At 50.4% G+C, this 19,706-nt stretch overlaps 5 protein-coding genes across 5 annotated transcripts; 2 read left to right on the plus strand and 3 right to left on the minus strand.

Annotated features, from left to right (window-relative positions):
- Positions 1-2,058: 2,058 nt before the first annotated feature.
- Positions 2,059-3,180, plus strand: T069G_01530 (acetyltransferase (GNAT) family domain-containing protein; the record flags this gene model as incomplete). The annotated part of the gene is made up of 3 exons (XM_056168740.1): positions 2,059-2,403; positions 2,501-3,010; positions 3,109-3,180. The coding sequence occupies 3 exons, from the start codon at positions 2,059-2,061 to the stop codon at positions 3,178-3,180; spliced, it is 927 nt and encodes a 308-aa protein (XP_056034056.1).
- A 788-nt stretch (positions 3,181-3,968) lies between these two features.
- T069G_01531 (phosphoribosyl transferase domain-containing protein) lies at positions 3,969-4,682 on the minus strand (the record flags this gene model as incomplete). The annotated part of the gene is made up of 1 exon (XM_056168741.1): positions 3,969-4,682. The coding sequence occupies one exon, from the start codon at positions 4,680-4,682 to the stop codon at positions 3,969-3,971; it is 714 nt and encodes a 237-aa protein (XP_056034057.1).
- A 1,279-nt stretch (positions 4,683-5,961) lies between these two features.
- Positions 5,962-8,095, plus strand: T069G_01532 (uncharacterized protein; the record flags this gene model as incomplete). Its single annotated transcript, XM_056168742.1, has 3 exons — positions 5,962-6,091; positions 6,182-7,983; positions 8,054-8,095. The coding sequence occupies 3 exons, from the start codon at positions 5,962-5,964 to the stop codon at positions 8,093-8,095; spliced, it is 1,974 nt and encodes a 657-aa protein (XP_056034058.1).
- Positions 8,096-8,893: 798 nt separating this feature from the next.
- T069G_01533 (GDP dissociation inhibitor domain-containing protein) lies at positions 8,894-10,977 on the minus strand (the record flags this gene model as incomplete). Its single annotated transcript, XM_056168743.1, has 8 exons — positions 8,894-9,085; positions 9,191-9,345; positions 9,412-9,951; positions 10,046-10,391; positions 10,472-10,499; positions 10,592-10,651; positions 10,726-10,750; positions 10,932-10,977. The coding sequence occupies 8 exons, from the start codon at positions 10,975-10,977 to the stop codon at positions 8,894-8,896; spliced, it is 1,392 nt and encodes a 463-aa protein (XP_056034059.1).
- A 1,647-nt stretch (positions 10,978-12,624) lies between these two features.
- T069G_01534 (mitochondrial 39-S ribosomal protein l47 (MRP-L47) domain-containing protein) lies at positions 12,625-13,417 on the minus strand (the record flags this gene model as incomplete). The annotated part of the gene is made up of 2 exons (XM_056168744.1): positions 12,625-12,834; positions 12,902-13,417. 2 exons carry the CDS (start codon positions 13,415-13,417, stop codon positions 12,625-12,627), a joined length of 726 nt encoding a protein of 241 aa, XP_056034060.1.
- Between the last annotated feature and the right edge of the window lie 6,289 nt (positions 13,418-19,706).

Raw genomic sequence — 19,706 nt, forward strand, 5'->3', positions numbered from 1 at the left:
ATCAGAACTAGAAAGCTGCTAATCATTAGTTTTCTCCTCGTCAATTACGGGAACTCCTCTTTCCACCCTCGCCAGCGCACGTATCTGTCTGGGCTGGCCAGATTCATGGCGTGACTCTCCGCACTTCTCTCTAACAAGCGCCATCGCTAACACGCGTGTGACTCGGAATGGACCCTTTCCTGCAAATCTCATACGCAGCCTGCCTCTTATGCTTTCTTCTTTTCTTTTTTTGTCAGCGCTATCCAGCCCCCTGGCTAGTCGACCAATACCTACCAGGTCCGTTATATTAACATCCAGCCCTTTCGTGACTGCTGAGTGGCATATCACATGCGGGGAGAATTGTACTTGAAATGTAAGACACACAGCCGCTCGATGTGCCATCAGGTCTGTCCCGCGGCTCTAGAATACGACGTGGACAGTTGCATTTCATCACAACCCGGCCAGCGGCTTGCGCGGGACGCTGCAAGGAATCAAGTACGGTTCCATGTCCTGTCTCCTCAGCCTCATACATCACGATCGGTGAGTACAATGTGCCAAAACCAGCCTCTCTCTTTTTTCCATCTTCTCTCCCGCAAACTGTGTCCTCAATTTGGGGGTGTATACGCATACCCGTGCTTTATGCTCTCATGAGTTAAGAGACATTTTCACCAACAGCATCCTGTGGCACAATTTCCATATGGAAATATCACCAGTAGGCCACCATGGCGTTGTGTGTGATGACATGGAAAGCCTCCCTGCTTACGAGCTGATGGCTTGGGAGCTACAAGTGGTTACCGCTTGTTTTCGCATTCAAAACACTCACCCCCCGTGTGTCTTCCGAACTGCTCGTTCCGAGTAGGATACGATATGATTGGCAACGTGATGTGTTTCCCCGCCCGGCAATGGCCCCCTACTCAAACTTTGACTCGAATGGGCGGTCTTGAAAAGCCTCCCTCATTTCATATGGTGGTATTGGTCTCATGAGTAGGCGGATGCGGATACAAAGTTGCACATCCAACCCATATTGCTGAACACGTGTGTTAGTTGGTATCCACCATGTGAAGCCGGCTTCGGGGGGGCCATCTTTCTCTGGAGGGCTGCGGGTAGGGCTGCCACTCTACTCTGTACCCTTGAATGGACTGAGTCTGGTAGGGCCATTTTGTGACCAAGATATTGAATGACAATGAATGAATTGACTGGTCACATTTACCCTCGCCAGCTTGGCCTGGCTCGTCGCAGCCAGACCAGGGGCTCTCATTGTCCACTATCCGAACAAATGCTTGCCAACCCACTCAGCTGAACGAGAAATGTTCCTTGGATCCATACTCTGGACACTTGCTTCTGATAGTGCGGACACTAGATCGACCGGAACCTCAGGGGTGAAAGAGGCGAATGTGGCAGTGGATTGGTGATTCTTCTCCCATTTGCCCATCTGCCTGCTTGTTTCAACTCCCCTGTCCAGGTCCAAGAACGCCCACAGGTAGAATACTCACTACGGAGTACCACCTTATGCATCTTATTGACTAGCACAAAGCACCATACAACATCGCAGCAGACGACCTCATCAACTCTGGTGTTATTTCTGTTTTAGTCAAATTCAAGGGCAAAATTTGCACGATGGTGAGTATAGACTCAGAGTATTTTCATCATTTGCAAATCCTGTCTCATATGATAGGCATCCGTGGAGTATTGGCCTGGCCAGCTGTGTCAAGCCACCTGCAGCCGCGGCTTATCAAGAACAAATTATTGTTTTGCATCTGAGACTTTGGTTTCTTTTTCCTCTTATTTTCGGAGGGGCATTTTGCTATGGTGACCTTCTATTCGTCTTTGCGTCATGTATGTCTTCAGCCGTAACTAGTCGCCAAGGATAAAAATATCACACCCTCGCATGGCCACCAAGATTCTTTGCCGTTTCTATTCAGTCTCCTCCCCGTTTCTTATTTAGTAGCTATTTCCCCATCAATCGTTCCCGACCCAGCCGGCCAACCCCCTCAGTTTCAACTCAAGGCAATTTGTTGCAGTGAAAGAGGAAGGAGAGGACGCGGGAGAAGAAGACGAAGAAGAAGATATAAAAAGAAGATGAAGATGCAGAAGGACATAGCAGTTACTAACTCCAGTGAGGCGGTTCCATCGACTTACAACGCCTCCCCAGCGGGTTGTCTGATCCCCATCCCATTTCTGCCAATTATCGCCAACGATACGGTTGATATAGACGATGAGGAGATGGAAGTCGACACAATAGGATTTGACAGGATCGCTCAATTCTACTTTTATGGCGTGTGTCGATCCGAGGAGTTCTTGAGCGCATTCCCCTTTTGTTTTAACCCCAAGCTTGCCTTTTTGAAACCTCAGCATGTTGTCACGGCCATCGAACTGGAACAGGTTGCTTTTCAACATTCTGTAAGAGGATTTTGTAGCTCACTGGTTAGTTCCCTTCTCACCATTCCCTCCTCTAAGCGGTTGTTGGAGATAGGTAGAGACAAGTGCTGCTCCTAAAGTAGAATACTGAAACAGTGAACAGGTCGAATATCGCGTCAGGTTTTCTTACAACCTTAGTTTCGGTCTATTCAACATCTGTGATATGACCGAGCGGAAAGACTGGTGGATGGTGACCAAAGTACGAGGGTGGAACATTGATGGCTGCCCTGAAGACGTCAGGAGACTCATGTTCGTCCACATCATCGCAACTTTGGGGTGCAGCCCTGTGGTGACCGACGAGGACATGGATTACCCCAAGAACTGGTTGAAGATGCTCCATGGCGACGAAAGCTCTCCGAGCGAACTTGTTGGCCACCGGCCCGAGGGCCGGACAGTATGTATTCATTCGATAGCTGTCTGCCCTCGCCTCCAAGGCCTAGGCCTTGGCACTGCTACTTTGAAGTCGTACGTTCAGCGCCTGAATAGCTTAGGTCTTGCGGACCGTGTCGCTCTTATTTGTCGCCAATCTGAGACTAGGTTTTTCCAGAAATGTGGCTTTAGGAATATTGGTCGAAGTGATACCAAGACTCTCCCTGGCGAATTCTATAACATGGTCTGTTGCTCCTCTACCTCTATACGGTCTATACTTGCTCTGTATTCATTTCAAGAACTTATAATCTATGCGTACCCCGTACTAACTCGAAGCTGCAGGTTTTCGACCTACCCGGCCGGAAAGATTTCATTGATTGGACTCAAATCGAGAAGGATGCCCAACAGTACTGAGCTTTCCTAGTGTAACTGCATCCTTTCGTGGCGCAATATGGCATTTCTTTTCTTTAGCGTCTCTTTTGTCTTGGGTGGGACTCTGCGGCATCTTTCTGGGATATGATAAAGGCATACTACGCCCTATGCTTATGACATGGTAATGGGTAATGACATGGCTTGGACTAGAGGCAAAATTCGGTCAACATTGACAAAGATATAGACCAAGGAAAAGGGGAGTATCGGGAAATCGAGAGCATAAATAAAGCTCATCAAAATTCAAGAGAAGCGAAGAAAAATGAAGAGGAGGCAGCGAAAAGAGAAGATGAGGGGAGGCGCAGAAGGTGGACGCTGTCTCTTGACAGATGCATTGTTGTAAGTGCCATTAAGCAATCAATCACTCTTTTATACGTTTGATGTGGTGTTGACTTTGGCTTATAGAAGAGAATTGATGATAGAACATTTATAGAGTAATATTCAGCAAAATCCAAGGAGAAAACTCATGAGCATCTAAAGGGAGGAATAACTAGAATGAAACTATAGAGAAAGTATTAATATTAAAAATTAAAATAAAATAACTACCCCTAATATGGATACTGAATCCTACAAATTCTACAGACTAGCTAGCTACTACTGTGGTTTACGATGAAATATAAATGTAGTAGGAATATTATAATGAGGCATTTCCCTTTTTCGCTCTTCTGTTCCTTCTTTTCTCAAGATCTAACTGGGCAGCGAAGAATCGGATTTACTACTACGTAAGTGATGTTTGCCTGCCTACTTGCTCAACACCAATGAGCTAGGTAGCTTTAGTCAGTTGCCTTGTACTTGGCCCGGTACTCCTCCGTGTTCTTGATATCCTCGGGGGTAGCGAACCCCTTCATTCCATCGATAATGTCATCCAGGGTGAGGATGGCAAAGATGGGGATGCCATACTCCTTCCTCAGCTCGCCAATGGCACTCGGGCCAGGCTTGGAGTCGTCGCCGTCGGCAGCAGGAAGCTTCTCCATGCGGTCCAGAGCAACGACAATACCGGCGACTATGCCGCCCTCCTTGGTGATCTTCTCAATGGCGTCTCGCTTGGCAGTGCCAGCGGTGATGACATCGTCGACGATAAGAACTTTCTTGCCCTTGAGAGGAGCGCCGACAATGTTGCCGCCCTCGCCGTGGTCCTTGGCCTCCTTGCGGTCAAACGAGTACGAGATGCGGTCCAGGTTCTGGGGGGCCAGCTCGCCGAGCTTGATGCTAATGGCGGAGCACAGGGGGATGCCCTTGTAAGCGGGGCCAAAGACGATGTCAAAGTCGAGGCCGGATTCCTCCTGCGCCTGGATAATGGTCTTTGCAAAGGCAGAGGAGATTGCGCCGGCGAGGCGCGCAGTGTGGAACTCGCCCGCGTTGAAGAAGTAGGGCGATATTCTCTTGGACTTGAGCTCGAAGCTGCCAAACTTGAGGACGCCACCGTCAATGGCGGATTTCAAGAAGTCCTGCTTGTACGCAGGGAGCTGGGAAGTAGAAGAGGCCATCTTGTTGAAACGCACGTGAGGTGGGTATTACAAGATAAAAAAGAGCAACAAAAATACAAGAAGTGATGGTTTGTGACCTGGAGCTGTATAAGCTTTTGCCACTGACCAAAGGAAGAAATGACACTCGTCAGGAAATGATTGATTTATTTACCTTGATTAGGAATTGTGACACGATGAGAAACAGCAGGCAAACAGAGAATTTAGTTATTTGCTCCTCTTGTTGAAAGAGGAGGAGGAGGAAGAAAAGAGGAGGAAGATCTCAAAATGTTGGCGGGGCACGAGATAAGAGAAAAAAAAGTTTACCTGCTAGGGCGATCTATCGCAGTTCGCACTGTACATCACATCTAATATCTCAAGGTAAGAATAAACCCAAGACTGCCTCGTGCTGCCTAGATATGAGATATCAATGCGAATACGCTTTTATGAAGGCCAAAGATGGCTTAACAGTACTTCCTAATAATCTCTTTGTACATCGAGCGCTTGGATCAGGTAGAGTAAAGCTTGATTGCGAGGATTTAGTCACATAAGTCAACTCGATTATAATCTACTCAGGTAGAGTGGTAGCCAATGGGCCCACGTTCATCCTCTGTCCTACTTTGCATATTCTATTTATTACGAGGATCTTTAAGGCAATATAATTTTTGCCATGGCAAGAGAAGATTAACACCAAGTTAAGTATAGAGAAATTTGGCGAAGTAGATGAAGAAACGTAGAACTTGGTCACTTTTCTGGCTCGTTCTACTACTTGGCAGTTCACTGTCTCCGTCAATAATATGAGTACACAATTGGAATAAACCCTAGAAATATAGTGTTTTCAAATTACATGGCAAGCCTTAGATTAGTATCTAGTCTATATATACATCAATTTGTGTATATACGCACTTGTCTTATGAGGACCATGTGAAAGCAGTTACGCCCTTTATTCAATGGACCATTCTCACGATCCTACACTGTGCTTCCTTCAGCTCTTCTCCCCACAACACAGCGGGGTCCCCAAAGCTATGTACCCTCGACTATAAATTTGTATGCAGCAATACCTTGTATCCATGTTGCCCCTCCAAAAGTGCCTGCGTGGCTTATCGATAAAACTTTTTCCGCAGAGGCTCCGCCCACAGCGAAGAAAAAAAAATTCACCGCCTAGCCTAGACCCGGCATTTCGCTAACCTCAAGAGTCCTCCCAATCTTTGGGGTATCCAGAAAAAAAAAAAAAAGCGACGAGGACATCTCAAAGCTGTAGTCTTCACCACAAACAGCGTTCCTCGATCAAACATTGCCCACCATGAAGACCACGTGGAAGGACATTCCCCCGGTTCCTACTCAGCAGGAGTTCCTGGACATTGTGCTGAGCAGGACCCAGCGCAAACTGCCTACCCAGATCCGCGCCGGCTTCAAAATCAGCAGAATCCGAGGTATGTCGCATAACAACAGCCATTAGACATCGCCCAATACCATGTACGATGTGTGTATGTACGGTGAATGGTTCGCTTACACTCAATTAGCTTTCTACACTCGAAAGGTCAAGTTCACACAGGAGACCTTCTCCGACAAGTTCGCCTCCATCCTCGACAGCTTTCCTCGCCTTCAGGACATCCACCCGTTCCACAAGGATCTGCTCAACACCCTCTACGATGCGGACCACTTCAAGATTGCCCTTGGTCAGATGTCCACTGCCAAGCACTTGGTAGAGACCATCTCCCGAGACTACGTTCGTCTCTTGAAATACGCTCAGTCGCTCTACCAGTGCAAGCAGCTCAAGAGGGCCGCCCTTGGTCGCATGGCCACGTTGGTCAAGCGATTGAAAGACCCTCTTCTGTATCTCGACCAGGTTCGCCAGCATCTTGGCCGTCTCCCCGCCATCGACCCCAACACTAGGACCCTGCTCATCTGCGGTTACCCCAATGTTGGCAAGTCCAGCTTCCTCCGAAGCATCACCCGCGCCGATGTGGATGTCCAGCCCTATGCTTTCACCACCAAGAGTCTGTTTGTCGGTCACTTTGATTACAAGTATCTGCGATTCCAGGCTATTGATACCCCTGGTATTCTGGACCACCCTCTGGAGGAGATGAACACTATTGAAATGCAGAGTATTACGGCCATTGCTCACTTGAGATCCGCCATCATGTACTTCATGGATCTGTCCGAGCAGTGTGGTTACTCAGTTCAGGCTCAGATTCAGCTTTTCCGAAGCATCAAACCCCTCTTCTCCAACAAGCTCGTTTTCCTCGTCGTCAACAAGATTGACATCACCCGGCCCGAAGATTTGTCGCCAGAGCTCCAGGCTGAACTGCAGACCATCCTCAAAGCTGGTGAGGTGGAGATGCTTCAGCTTTCTTGCAACACCCTAGAGGGTGTGCAGGAAGTCAAGAACGCTGCTTGTGAGCGTCTGCTTGCCGAGCGCGTCAACCAGAAGCTCAAGGCCGGTACCACGAGCAGCGGAGCCATTGGAGGCCGTCTGGCCGAGGTCATGGCCCGTATCCACGTTGCCCAGCCTATGGGTGGCGTGGCTCCCGAGACTTTCATTCCCGAGGCCGCCAAGAACAAGAAGAAGTTTGAAAAGGATGACCCTGACCGACCCAGGCTGGCCAAGGACATCGAGGTGGAGAACGGCGGTGCTGGTGTCTACAACGTTGACATGCGCGCCGACTGGATGCTCAAGAATCCCGAGTGGAAGTACGACAAGATGCCCGAAATCTTTGAAGGAAAGAATGTCTACGATTACGTTGATCCTGATATCGAAGCCAAGCTGGCCGCCTTGGAAGAGGAGGAGGAGAGGCTCGAGCAGGAAGGATTCTACGAATCAGACGAAGACATTGAGGACGATGAGGAGGCCGAGATTATGCGCAAGGCTGAACTCATCCGAGAGAAGCAGCAGCTCATCCGAAACGAGGCCCGCATGAAGAAGAGACTCAAGAACCAGGCCATCATCCCCCGCAAGTTCGTCAAGAAGCCCCTCTCGGAGATGGAAGACGCCCTGGACACTCTGGGTGTGGACACCACCGAGATCGCCGAGCGAGCCCGCTCCACTGCCATCCGCACCCGTGGTCGCTCATTATCACGCCTTGGCACCGCGGACGCCGACTCCATGGACGTCGACACTCCCAAGACGGATCGCCAGCGTCTGCGCTCTCTGAGCAGACCCGCCAGCAGACACCCTGCCAACCGCAGAGACGAGGGTGTTGCGGACGTGGCCACAAGATCAAAGGCCGAGCGGATTGCCAAGCTCAACCAAAAGAGGATGAACAGAATGGCCCGACAGGGAGAGGCCGACAGACACACCTCTGCATCTCTGACAAAGCACTTGGTAAGTGACGAGCGCCACCAAATTCAACTTGTATTTATTAATTATTCTAACCTTTCTTTTTCTACAACAGGTTGCCGGAAAGCGTGGTATTGGCAAGACCAATCGACGATAAGCTATTTGAAAATCTTTGGGAGGAGAGGCTATTTTCACACCCAACTTTCTTTCACATTATTGCTGGCATCTTTTTGTGTTCTTGTTTTTCGGTTTCTTGTGTTTAATTTCCAGTGTTTTGAACCTTTCGCACCGATACGAGGGGAAACACTTATTGCTCAGGAGTTGGGCGTTCTGGAAGGGTGTTTACAATCCAGAAAGAAAGTTGAGTGAGCGAGAGAAGGGCAGAGTGTGAAAGTTGAGAGACGAGCATATACAGACTTTTCATTTCATTGTTTCGCTTTTCATATAAAGGAAAGATATTCAGAAATGATGTTCCTTTCGAGGAAGGGGATCCTCAGGCAGTCAGTAGGAGTAGTAGCTAGCAACCGGTATTAGTCGCCTACGACAATGATTTCATCATGATGAGAGAGAGGAAGAGGAAAAAATCAGATTATAATGGCTTTCGAATTTGAATTAAAAGTACAAATATACTGCTCCTTTGATAAAAGTCCCTATATGATGTGATGAGAAGCATCTTATATATGATAAGATTTCTCCCCGAAGTTCTTTGTTTTTCTTTCCTTCTGTTTCTCGATACTTGTCCTTTGCCACCAGGTTGATGTACTAAAAAATGAGAAAAAAAAGTAGATTCTTTGCTTTTTTTTTCATCATTGATTATGGACATTTACCGAACCAAGAAAACAGAAGAAAAACATGGTCGCTCTTCGCAAGTTTAGAAGGGGAGAAATATCAACTCCAAAGATCTCGATAGCATGATTTAACAGACAAAAAGATTTGCAACCACTAATTTCGCTTCTTACTCTTCCGCAACGGTGATGCCCTCCCTCAGACCTTCAACCTTGAGCTCCTCGCCGGTGGCGCGGCGGTAGATGTCCTTGACGTCATCTGTCGTTGTCTCAAAGTGGCTGGTGGCGTCGTAGCTCTTGGAGATGAAGATGTTGTCCTTGGTGCCGTCCTCAAGAGGCTCATAGATGGGGATAGGAGGTCCCTGTTTTTGAAAGCAAGTCAGCATTCCGGAAAAACTTGGCCGAGGCGTAGGGTTGGTGGAGTAGTTGGGTCTCTGCCGCTGGGCAGAGGTGAAATAGCAACTTACCATGAACTGCTCCTCAATGGCTCCGAGGCGCTCAAGACCGGGCTGGAGCTCGAGGTGGTGGTTCGCAGCAGTCTCGGAGATGGTGGAGACAATGGCGATCCAGTAGCCCTTGGGGCAGACGTTGTGGGCAGATGAAACGCAGGCAATGTAGATGTCTGTACAGAAAATCGTCAGCACTGGCTTCCATTCAAAGGGGGTTGCTTTCAGAAGTCAATCCTCACCGTTCTTTCGGCCGACCTGGGACTGGGGAATGATGAGCTGAGCAGAGTCGCTGTCGTTGGTTCCAGCAAGAGGGTGCTTGAGGATGCAGATGGCCCTCAGGACATGGCCGACAACCTTGGCCTTGCTGGGGAAGTATGAGGGGTCACCAAGGATCAGCTTGGCCTTGGTCTCAAACTTCATCTCCTCGACTCCGGTCATGGTGGCCTTGATGCCAACAGCCTTGTCGCCATCGTACAGGACCTCGTCAATGTTGGTGTTGAGCATGTAAGTACCGCCGTAGATGGCAGACAGACGAGCAAAGCCCTGGGGGAGCTCGCCAAGACCGTACAGGGGGTAGATGTATGGGGACTTTCCATATCGAGCGACGGAGTTACCGTACAGGCGGATACGCTCAATGGCCTCAGGAGCCTGGCCAACGGCAGTGATGTAGTCGTCAGTGAGGTACAGGGCCATGGCGTGGCCAATGAAGTCCTTGGTGGCATCCTCGAGGCCGAACTTGTCATAGACATCCTTCATGGTGCAGGTGTTGAAGTCGAGGCCTATCAAGGTGGAAGAAATACAAGATTAGTCACCAATCGATCAATGACATCCCAAAACGGGAGATCTCGCATCAAGAAAAGGGGGGCGGCCAACCTTTGTGAGTAGCAGGGTCCTGGAGATCGAAAGTGCCAATCCACTCAATGAAGGACTTCATGCGGCGCTTCTCAAAGATGCCCATAAGAGGCGACTTGAGGGCCTCACCGGCATCTGAGGGGACCTTGGCAACGGTGGCCTTGGCAGAAGAGCCCTGTTGGACGTAGCTGCCGGCAACCTGCTTGAACTCCAGGTATCGGGTAACGTCGGTGGAGACGAGGATGTTGGTCAGCTCGCCGGATGACATGAGGAACTTGGGGACAAGGTCGATGTTCCAGTCATTGAGGCGGCCATACTTCTTCCAGGGCTCCTCGCCGTCCTTGAAGTTGCCGTACTTCTTGAAGAGCTATAGGCGGTGGCGTTAGACTGCGCTGTACAGATGCAAGGCAAGGCAAAGTATTGCGAATCGGGGGAATGGCAATTTACCGTCTCGATGTTTACGGAGGCAGCCTCTCTGTTGTAACAAATCGTAGTCAGTGATCCGTGCTCTCAATGGCGGTGATGCCACGTCGACGTAGCAGAAGCCAGGGGACAGAAGAAACATACCCTCCGTAGTGGTCATTGCGGTCAATGTGGAGGACCTTGCGGCCCTTGACACTCAGGACACTTAAGACAGATATGATGTCAGTACAGATGGCCGTGAATGCTGGGGTTTTAATCCATTATCGTCGTCCGCTTACCCAGAAAGGATACACTCGGTCAGGCCTGATACAAAAAGGGGGTCAAGTCAGCAAGGAACCAAGCTCATGGACAAAACAGCTAGCTAGCAGGCAACGAGAAGAGCTTGCTGGCAATGCCAGAGCCCATTCCGTGACGATGCGGATGCCCAGAGCTGAGGCTGGAAGCTCCAGGCCAGCAAAAGCAAGCCAAGGCAGCAAACACATACCGGTGCCCAAGACGATGACATCGTACTCCTTTGCAATCTCCTCCATGGTTGTGGGTATAATAGACGAGCTTGGTGATTAGCGTGTAAAGAGGAAGATTCGGTCCGACGAGATAGCCAGCAGGCAAGAAAGAGCAGGAAGAGAAGAAGAAGAAAAAGGGTTGTCGGGGAGAGGAGAAAGCTTTTGAAGAGTTGCAAAGCTTTTGGTTCTAATACGGAGAGTCCAGCCTAGAGGGGTTGAAAGTGGCGGGGTTTTGGTTTGGCTTTGGTTTGGGAGCAAATCAATCGGTGAGGTGCGGAGACGAAGCGTCGAGCTGTTCTGGGCAAGGCGGCTCCACCGTTCAAATCATCAGCACGCTGGATTCCGACTAGGGGGGGAGGCAGAATTACAGTAGAATTAGCATTACTGTAATTTCTATTCTTATTTCTCTGCCGTCCTTTGTCTTCATTTTCCTTTTTTTCATGCTAATCACAATGACTGAGCAGCTGCTTCATTCGTTACTCGAAATGACGCACCGCTCGCCAAGTTGGTCATTCATTATATTACGAGCTGCCCGTTGAAATCACAATCACAGTACAGTCGTCTGTTCCCTCTGGAAATTGCCCCGCCGTCGTAATACCTACCGTCTCCAAATCTCCAGCTCCCCTGATCTGATCCAAATGCTACTACCGGATGATTACCCCGTACGAGTACGACTAGCAGCATGTCTCACAAGAGCAGCAGCAGTGCCGGATCTTGCATCCAACAGGCACGGCGGGATGCAATTGGTCAAGTGACAACGGAAAAGATGGTGAGAATAGTATGGAGTTATTATCAAAAGAAGAGAGAGAAGAAATAAAAGAGAGAGAGAGAGAATTAAAGCTCCAACGTCCTGTCTCCGTTTCATAAGGCGGTGTCTCCCTCTCACTCTCTCACTCTCTCGCTCTTCTCCCATATCCATTCATCCCCTGGGGCCCATCCAAAGAGTAGACCAGCTCTCCACAATTCGTACCAAGCTAACAGCTGGCCATCTCCGAGTACATCCATTCACCGCTGCTCCGGCCTATGCCGCATAGGTAGTATCTCCAGATACTCAGTTAGCGCAGGATCGTGCTCGTATGTACCACTACATTACTCCAAGTCTAACCAGCTCATCAATAAAACGGTCACGGAACCCCCAAAAACCCCTGCTCAACGGCTGAATGAAACGGTCACGCACAGAGTAGCATCAGTACCAGCGCTGCAAAAAGCCAAAATGAAGAACGGGGTTAGCGAAAGTATTGAAAAAAAGAAGAAAGGGGAGAAAATAGGGGGGGCCTTCTAATGAGGCGAGCCTCGTCTCATTTCGTCTCTTTTCCGCCGCAACGCCCGAATAACCTGGCCGGGCTGAAAATGAAAAATGGAAAATGAAATTGATTCGACTCTAGCCTCGTTGCGTTCATCAAAGTCATCCCGATAATCGGTATACGAGTATTATATCGTACCGGTAGTAATATACATGCCAATTGCTTCGTCGGATATAGGTACACAGATTCCCCATACTTAGTACTACACGCGGCCGGGCCAGAATACCTCGCCGTGATATCATGCTGGCCGTCATCGAACCGCCCCCCTTGACCTCGCTGACCTTTTTCTTTCCTTTTTTCTTATTCTAAGATTGACCTCGGTATTCTCTTCGTTAGTTTTGATCGTCCATCTCCTAGCCTCGCCTGGCTTCTACCTGGTAGGCTCCTTCAACTCCTTGTCTGCTTCTTCCACAGCAGGAACATCATCGTATCCCTCTTCATATGCAGACGGTGTGTACACCTGACCCTCTCCTCCCTCCAAGTTGATCTCGGGGTCTGACCTGGCAACCTCGACGGCATCCTGCCAAGTATAGAATCGCTCCGTAAGAGCATGTTTGATCGCCCTCATCGTCTTCGTAACCTGTCACACGACACCCATTAGTATAAACAAAATCATAAATCCCAAGCTCACAAGGCCAGCGGCTCACCTCCTCATCCCGTGAATCAATCTCCCGCTCTCCAAATCCAAGCTTCCCCCTCAACAGCTCTGCCCTCGCCGTAGCAAGCATGTTCCTCTCCTTGCAGCACTTCCACCACAGAGCATGTAAATCTTCCCACGACTTCCGCCGCAGCTCCTCCACCTCCCACGCTCGCCCGTGCTCCTCCGTCTCTTTGGGCGTCAGCAGGAGCTTCCCCGGCGCGGGGAAGAACCCCCACAGTCCGTGGCTCTCGTCGACCTCGATCTTGGGCTTGAACTCGACGGGCTTCGGCAGCGGCATGTTGGACATGGACAGCGGCTCTCGTGGGCCCGATCCGTAGAGGCTGCTGACGCCTCGTCGCTTGTTGCTGTCCTTTGTCTTGCGCTTGCATTGCGGCGCCGTCGTCGAGAAACTTGCTACCCGCAGGAAAAGGCTTGATGACGGCCCATTCTGGAGAGACAGGCCTAGCCTTGAGGCGCAGCCTGATGAGGCTCGAAGCGCATTGGGCGCTGCTGCGATTGACATTGTGGCGACGAGAGGGAAGGGAAAAAGACTGAACATCAAATCATCAATCCATCAGCATCATTCGCTTAGATCTTCAGACGAGGCACAAAATTTGGGAAATCGGCTGCCGCATCTCGCCATCCTATTGGCCAGCCTGGCGCATTTTCTGCCCCGCCTTGTGGTTGAATTTGACTGCTTAGTCATCAGTGTAGGCCACCATAATCTGTTTAGAGCAACTTGAGCAACAACCCACGACTATTTAGATATGAGATGAAAGAACTAATACCATGCAGTTCTTGGTATATGCCGGTTGATGGTTATCAACTCTCATTTCGAGTCCACGTAACTCTCATAGGTTATCCATGGGCTTTTGAAACCCATCTAAAGATCCGGAGCGCAGGTGCTAATGGTGCTGTAAACGGCAGAAACCGACACATCAACCAATGTTGCAGTCTCATGTAATCCAGGTAGCCGTATGTAAATAATGAGCACACGACATAAACCTCAATTCCTTCTTCTCCCCGCCCAACGGCTCCTCATGCTATTTTCTACTGCATAGCCCATCTCAACGACATATGAGTTCAGTGCCTAAAAATAACACCCTGCTCCAGGTTACCCCGTACATTAACTAATGCTCACTTCATATCCTGCCGCCCGAGGTGCTTTAGAACAGCCACAAGATTGAAACATGCATATTCAGCTGCATGAGGGGGTGGAGGCATCAATTATTTTCTCATGATCAGAATCATATCTCAGAAGTTAATGCTATTTAGGATTTAACTGTTTCCTAGCGGAAAGCAAGCAAACAAGTAAAGTTCTGGTATTTTTCGATAGTTTCTCCTTCATTCAGCCCAGGGGACCCCAATGTACTATACTTGCACAAGATAAACGACGCCACAACAAAAAGGCCAGCGAAGCAACACGGCACGAAAGTATTCAGGGCAATCAACTTGCCACTATGCATTTGTCTCATGGCGGCAATACTCCAGGGGCAGGCCAGGCAAACAAGTGTTTGAGCCGAGATATTCTCCGGAAGCCGCTCCCCGTCTCTGCGCTAGCAAGGCAAGGAGGCCAGCAGCAACAGTAGAAGTACAAGCAATTGCAAACCAGTAGCACGAGTACTCGTACCAGCATACCAAGTATGATCCTACCTGCACAAGCATGTGTCCATATCATCCCTTGTCCGGGTGGCCATCGTACGTGTCTGCGATTGGTGATGCCTGCAGGGACATGCAGCAATACCCCTCCAATATTCAGACACGCACGGAGTACACTGTCGACCGTCTCCTCGAATCACATCCCATGCGCTCACCGACAGTGCCTTGTGCAGGAGCAATTTCACAAAGACACGGCTGAGACTTCTCATCATCCACGTTCCGTGACATCACGGGCAGAAGGCTTGCAAAGTCACAAGGCAATTTTCTGACCAACATGCAATGAAACCCTACCGAGAGGCAAGGTTGATAACGCCCCTCTCACGCCACCAGACGAGCCCTCCCGGGCCAATAATGCCGACCGAGCTTGTCTCATCTTGCGACCCAACGTAGGTACAAGCAGTCCATGTCTTTGTTTACAGACAAACTCATAGTCGAACATGTCTCGAGTCGACCGGACACTATACCCCGGCCCTGGTCACCGGTCGTATGGGATGTCCCTGCAGGAAAACGCAACAAAAAGGCGAAGATCCAATAACCAAGGCTCAGCCATCATGCGTCGTGCAAGCATCTAGTCCGTGTTACTGCATACTGGAAGCCAGGAGGCCGAGAGAGAGAACCCGAGACCATAAAGAGGGCCCGAAGCAATGCACCTTGCCGGCCTCCATTGAGACACCTCAATTCATTAGGTCCAAGAACACGGATACGTGCACTGACATGACATGATATGTGAAAAGAGACATAGCGGTGCCTCCGAGCTGCCCAGGCACTGGCCGGCCGGCTTCCCGCGATGCATGGCGTACGACAGCCGCTCACCGGGATCCACGCACATACTCCGGCTCGTTGTCTTGACTCCGACTGGTGCACGTATTACTGAGGCGTTCGTATATCAAGGCAGAAGGAGCAGGGGGAGACTGGACGAGGAAATAGAGAGAGAAAGAGAAGAGAGAAAACAAGACACCCGGATAGCGTTGGGACCCTTCCGGCGCCAGGAGGAGCACAGCAAACACAGCCCGCCGTACCCTTGAAACATGCGCCAACACATACTGAATCTGCTGTTGTTTGCTCATCACTCAAAAGCAGCGCCATGTCAGCCAGGCCAGGGCAAATGATGCAGTTGTACGAGTACGAAGCACCGGCAGGACGCAATGTAAAGACGTGGAGTGCGGTGGCATAGTATTGGCCTCGGCGCGTGGATCGATGCCGGCTATCGGTTTCACGTAGCATTGGGGTCCGTGTCGGGGCAGCTCTGGCCCCGGGGAGAGACTGTATACGGAATGCGGAGTGCTGGCAACCACAAGCAGTAATGTGGACATGCCCGCTACCAGCCTGGATCTCCCCATTTTTGTTGTCTTCCGGCTCTGGAGGAGTGCCGTATATTGGCACTTGTGTGCCGGATAAGCCTGCATACTGGGCGTCTCCCCTTCCTTTTTCCTTCTGTCTTGTTTCCCCTTTCACACAAGTCCCCATTCAGCCCATATGGAGTACATGGCGCAAGGTCAGCGGACTGTCCCGCAACGAAGGAAGCTGAGACTCGTACTAGCATCGGGAAGTATACCAAGTGCCGGGGTGGAGTAGTTCTATGTAAAGGCAATTCGTACGAGCTTCTTGAATATCCGTGCAACGGCTTTGAGACTTTTGGCCCCATGTTCCCTGGGTAGGTAGCGCCCATCTGCGCCACAGATATAACGGCAACACCCAACATACACCAAAAAAAGAAAGAAAGAAAGCAATAGTACAGGGGCTCTGAAGTACCGGAAGACAGTCAAGCTGGTAATTCTAACACAGCTCCGTAAGGATGACGTGTCTCACATCATTTTTGCCATGAATTTGACGCCGACGTGACAGAACAGTAGAGGTCACGCAAAATCCAGATAGCTGACTCGAGGCCTCCCTATTCGAGGTAGCGCAGAGCGGCGTGGCAGAGGAGTTTTCATTCCGCCCTTGGTGGCTTTATACCAGTGGTGCTTTGATTCACAAATGTTCTTTTTTTTCCTTTTCCCTGCATGTGGATGGCGGTGTCCAGAAGGGTTCCGCTTTTCATTGAGAAGACGAGGTTGCTAGTAAATTACGTAGGGAGTTGTTATAAGGAAATTGCAGCACCTTGTTGGCAGAGCGGAATAAAAAGAAGGAACTTCCCGCCGTGCGGTCAAAGCATTGGGAATCAAAGCTGAAGCGCGTATGAGTAGGTATCCCGAGTCGAGAGAGACATGCTACTCTTCGGACAAATGATTGACGCCCCTTTGGCGACGTGTCTCAGCCATGTATTGCCAATGCATCGGTACCTAGCGACTACAAACATGTCTCCATTTCGCCGCAGCTGCCGCTCCATGAGGTATCTGATCCAGCGTGGGGGTCTTTTTCATAGAAAGGCCACTTGGCGGTACTAAGTGATTCCTGCAAACCCGACTGGCCAGAATAGGTGCTGTGAGGGGTCGGACAAGCTGCCCCCCCTTTCTCCTTCGTACCACAAGTCCTTCGCACGTACGGAGAACCTGGCAGTACCTTGGGCATGAAGAGCGGTCCGCTTCTCGGTGGCATGGCAAGTAAGGTACCCATGTACTTGTTGGTGCAAAGCCCTCTTCATCCATGGGGGTGCCAGCTTGGGGGCGTTGAGTGGTCCGAATGCCCAGCCATCCATCTTGGTCCAAGAACAGCAACGCACCAAATACGAATGCAAGCCCTATCCTCTTCTTGGTGCCTGATTTGCATAACTGAATGCCAAGGGTTTGACGTGACGTTTGGGCCATACTCGCACCAGTCATCCAGTGGTCATCCTGGCCCTAGAAAAGCTGCTCTTGTGACCCCACGGAAGCAGTACAATACATAAGAATAGCACATGGTGAGATGACACGAGTGGTAGCTGCTCGGTGCCATCTCCTAGGCAGCAGGATTAAGGAAGAAGATACCCCCTCTCCCCCTTCCGGTTTCCTTCGTTGAGAATACTAGGGCAACAAGTGTTCTGTGCCAGCATCGTTAGTACCGCCACTACACGTCTGTATGTATATTCCCGCTTTCGCCGGCGCTAGCAGGTTCATTGTTGGTAAACGCACAGAGTCTTGTTCCATACAAGGGGACCGCGGCTTGCGCTTTTCACTGCGTGTTAGGTAATCTGAATAGCCTAGCAATAGCCTGATATGTCGGTTCCATTCGGCAAACTTCTGAGAAGCCCTGGTTCCACTCGGCGCTTGTGCTAGCAAACCAAAGCATGGATGCCGGAGCTAGATGGACATGGGACCCAGACGAAGAACTTCGAGTGCTGAATCGGAGTTTAGGCCCGTCGGCAAAAATGGGGAAGGTGTAGTCGTAATATGCCATTGTATCGTGTACTCGTACAAGGTCCTGGCAACCCGGACGAGCATGCGAGTACAGGACAACCAACTGATCCTAACAACCACACCATGACACTTTTTGCGTGCGATGCAACATGCTCAGACGGCTAATGGAGAGGTCGTAAATCCATCGTCAGGTGACATATTCGATTCTTGAACAATATGTTTCTTGTTTCCCGTTCCTTTTCTCCCAAAAGCTCTTGCTGGTTCACTGTCATCAGTGCTTGTACTAGTGACGCGTGGCTCGTCGTCTCTGCTGTACTCTACTTCGCACGCAAGAGTGCGGGCGCAGAGTTTCAACTGTGGCCAGCCACTCTCCCTCTTTTAAGTGCTTTACTTGTGGTCAGCATCATGGTATGGCGTGAGGTTGTGAGAATAATCTGCCATGTTTTTGCCTTGCGCGTCTTAGGTAGCGTGTATACCTACAGTAAGACTAGACTCCGCGAGGAGCCTTTTTCCCGTTCAGCACTCCAAATGGTTGCATGGCGGAAGTCTCCTCATTCATTGCAATGTTCGCGAGGCCACTCCCACGTGGAAGCCCGCCAATAGTGACCCGTTTGGGGCTTCTGCAGACACCACCTAGGGTTGAGAACTTTGGCTGTCTGCCCGCTAGTGGGAGCACTTATTAGAGGCATCGTGAGCTGGTTGAGCGTCTTGTTGTTGCTAGCCTCGACTAGCCTCTTGTCACCGCCCTTCGTTTCCACGCCTAGCCGCTGGCTGGATTTATTTTGTCGGGCAATGTAGGGAGTACAAGAGCATGATTCTCGTCACAGTGGCTGGGCTAGCAATATATTCCGTACGGAGCACATTTCGCATTAGGATGGGCCAAGCATCCAAGCTCTGGAAAAGTTCGCGCTAACACGCCAGATACCCCTGCAATTTCGGGGTTATTTGGCGGGCCTGGATTGCTAGGAGTGACGTCGAAGCGACCAAGATGGTCTCCTGCACGCCAAAAACTGCGAGGATCGAATGGCAGTGACTTGGTTGGGGCTAGTTCCATTCCGGACTCCGTCGCAGCCGGCGGGAAATTGGGGCGTGGACTTGTATATCTTGATGTGCGGTAAAGAAACTCGGCAACAATGGAGACGCCCTCCCGCCAGCCAGGGGGGTATGAGGTAGATGGTACTTTATATTAAGAGGGAAATCCGTCACCAACCCAACCAGACGTTGCTCTGAGAGGCAGTGATGGTAGCACTCGGAGGCCTGTCGTTGTGCAAATGACCACACTGGGAAATGAAGTGAAATGAGAGATGAGCTGAATCCAGAGCGGTGCATGTGGCGAGTGCTGTACTGTGCCGCGTCCGTTGCGTTTCCTCCGCTGGTCCGTTGCGGTCGTCATCGCAGCGATTCATGCTTGGCAGCACGCCTAGGCCACCGCATATTCATGTATCTGTAGAGAATTGAGCTATCAAGGTGCCAAGAGGCGCACAAATACGAAGCCGTGGATGGACAGTCTATGCGCAAGGCCTCGAACCATGTTGAGAGGCGCACATGAGTGGTACTGGCAAACGCGTTGGCAATATCATGCCTAAAATAAACAGCCGCCGGCGTCCGCCCGTTGCATGGGAAGCACGAAGCTCTACTCGGTCGCACGCGCGTGGTATATCAGCCCAATCTTACTATGGAGTCCAACGTGATGCATGTTCAGGGCGCATGTGCTGGTGGCATATCGTCAACGGACGGGGAGAAAAGTACGGAGGACGTCCGCTGTGGTTCTCCTCGGATGCGGGCGTTGGTAGGCCACCAGCGTCCTAAATCTTGATCCCAACGGATCTGGCAACGCAGTGGAAATGGGGCCGATGGAGAAGTTCGGAACGGGCAGCC

Source organism: Trichoderma breve, chromosome 1, assembly GCF_028502605.1.
Source record: "Trichoderma breve strain T069 chromosome 1, whole genome shotgun sequence".
In the NCBI taxonomy this organism is placed as follows: domain Eukaryota; kingdom Fungi; phylum Ascomycota; class Sordariomycetes; order Hypocreales; family Hypocreaceae; genus Trichoderma; species Trichoderma breve.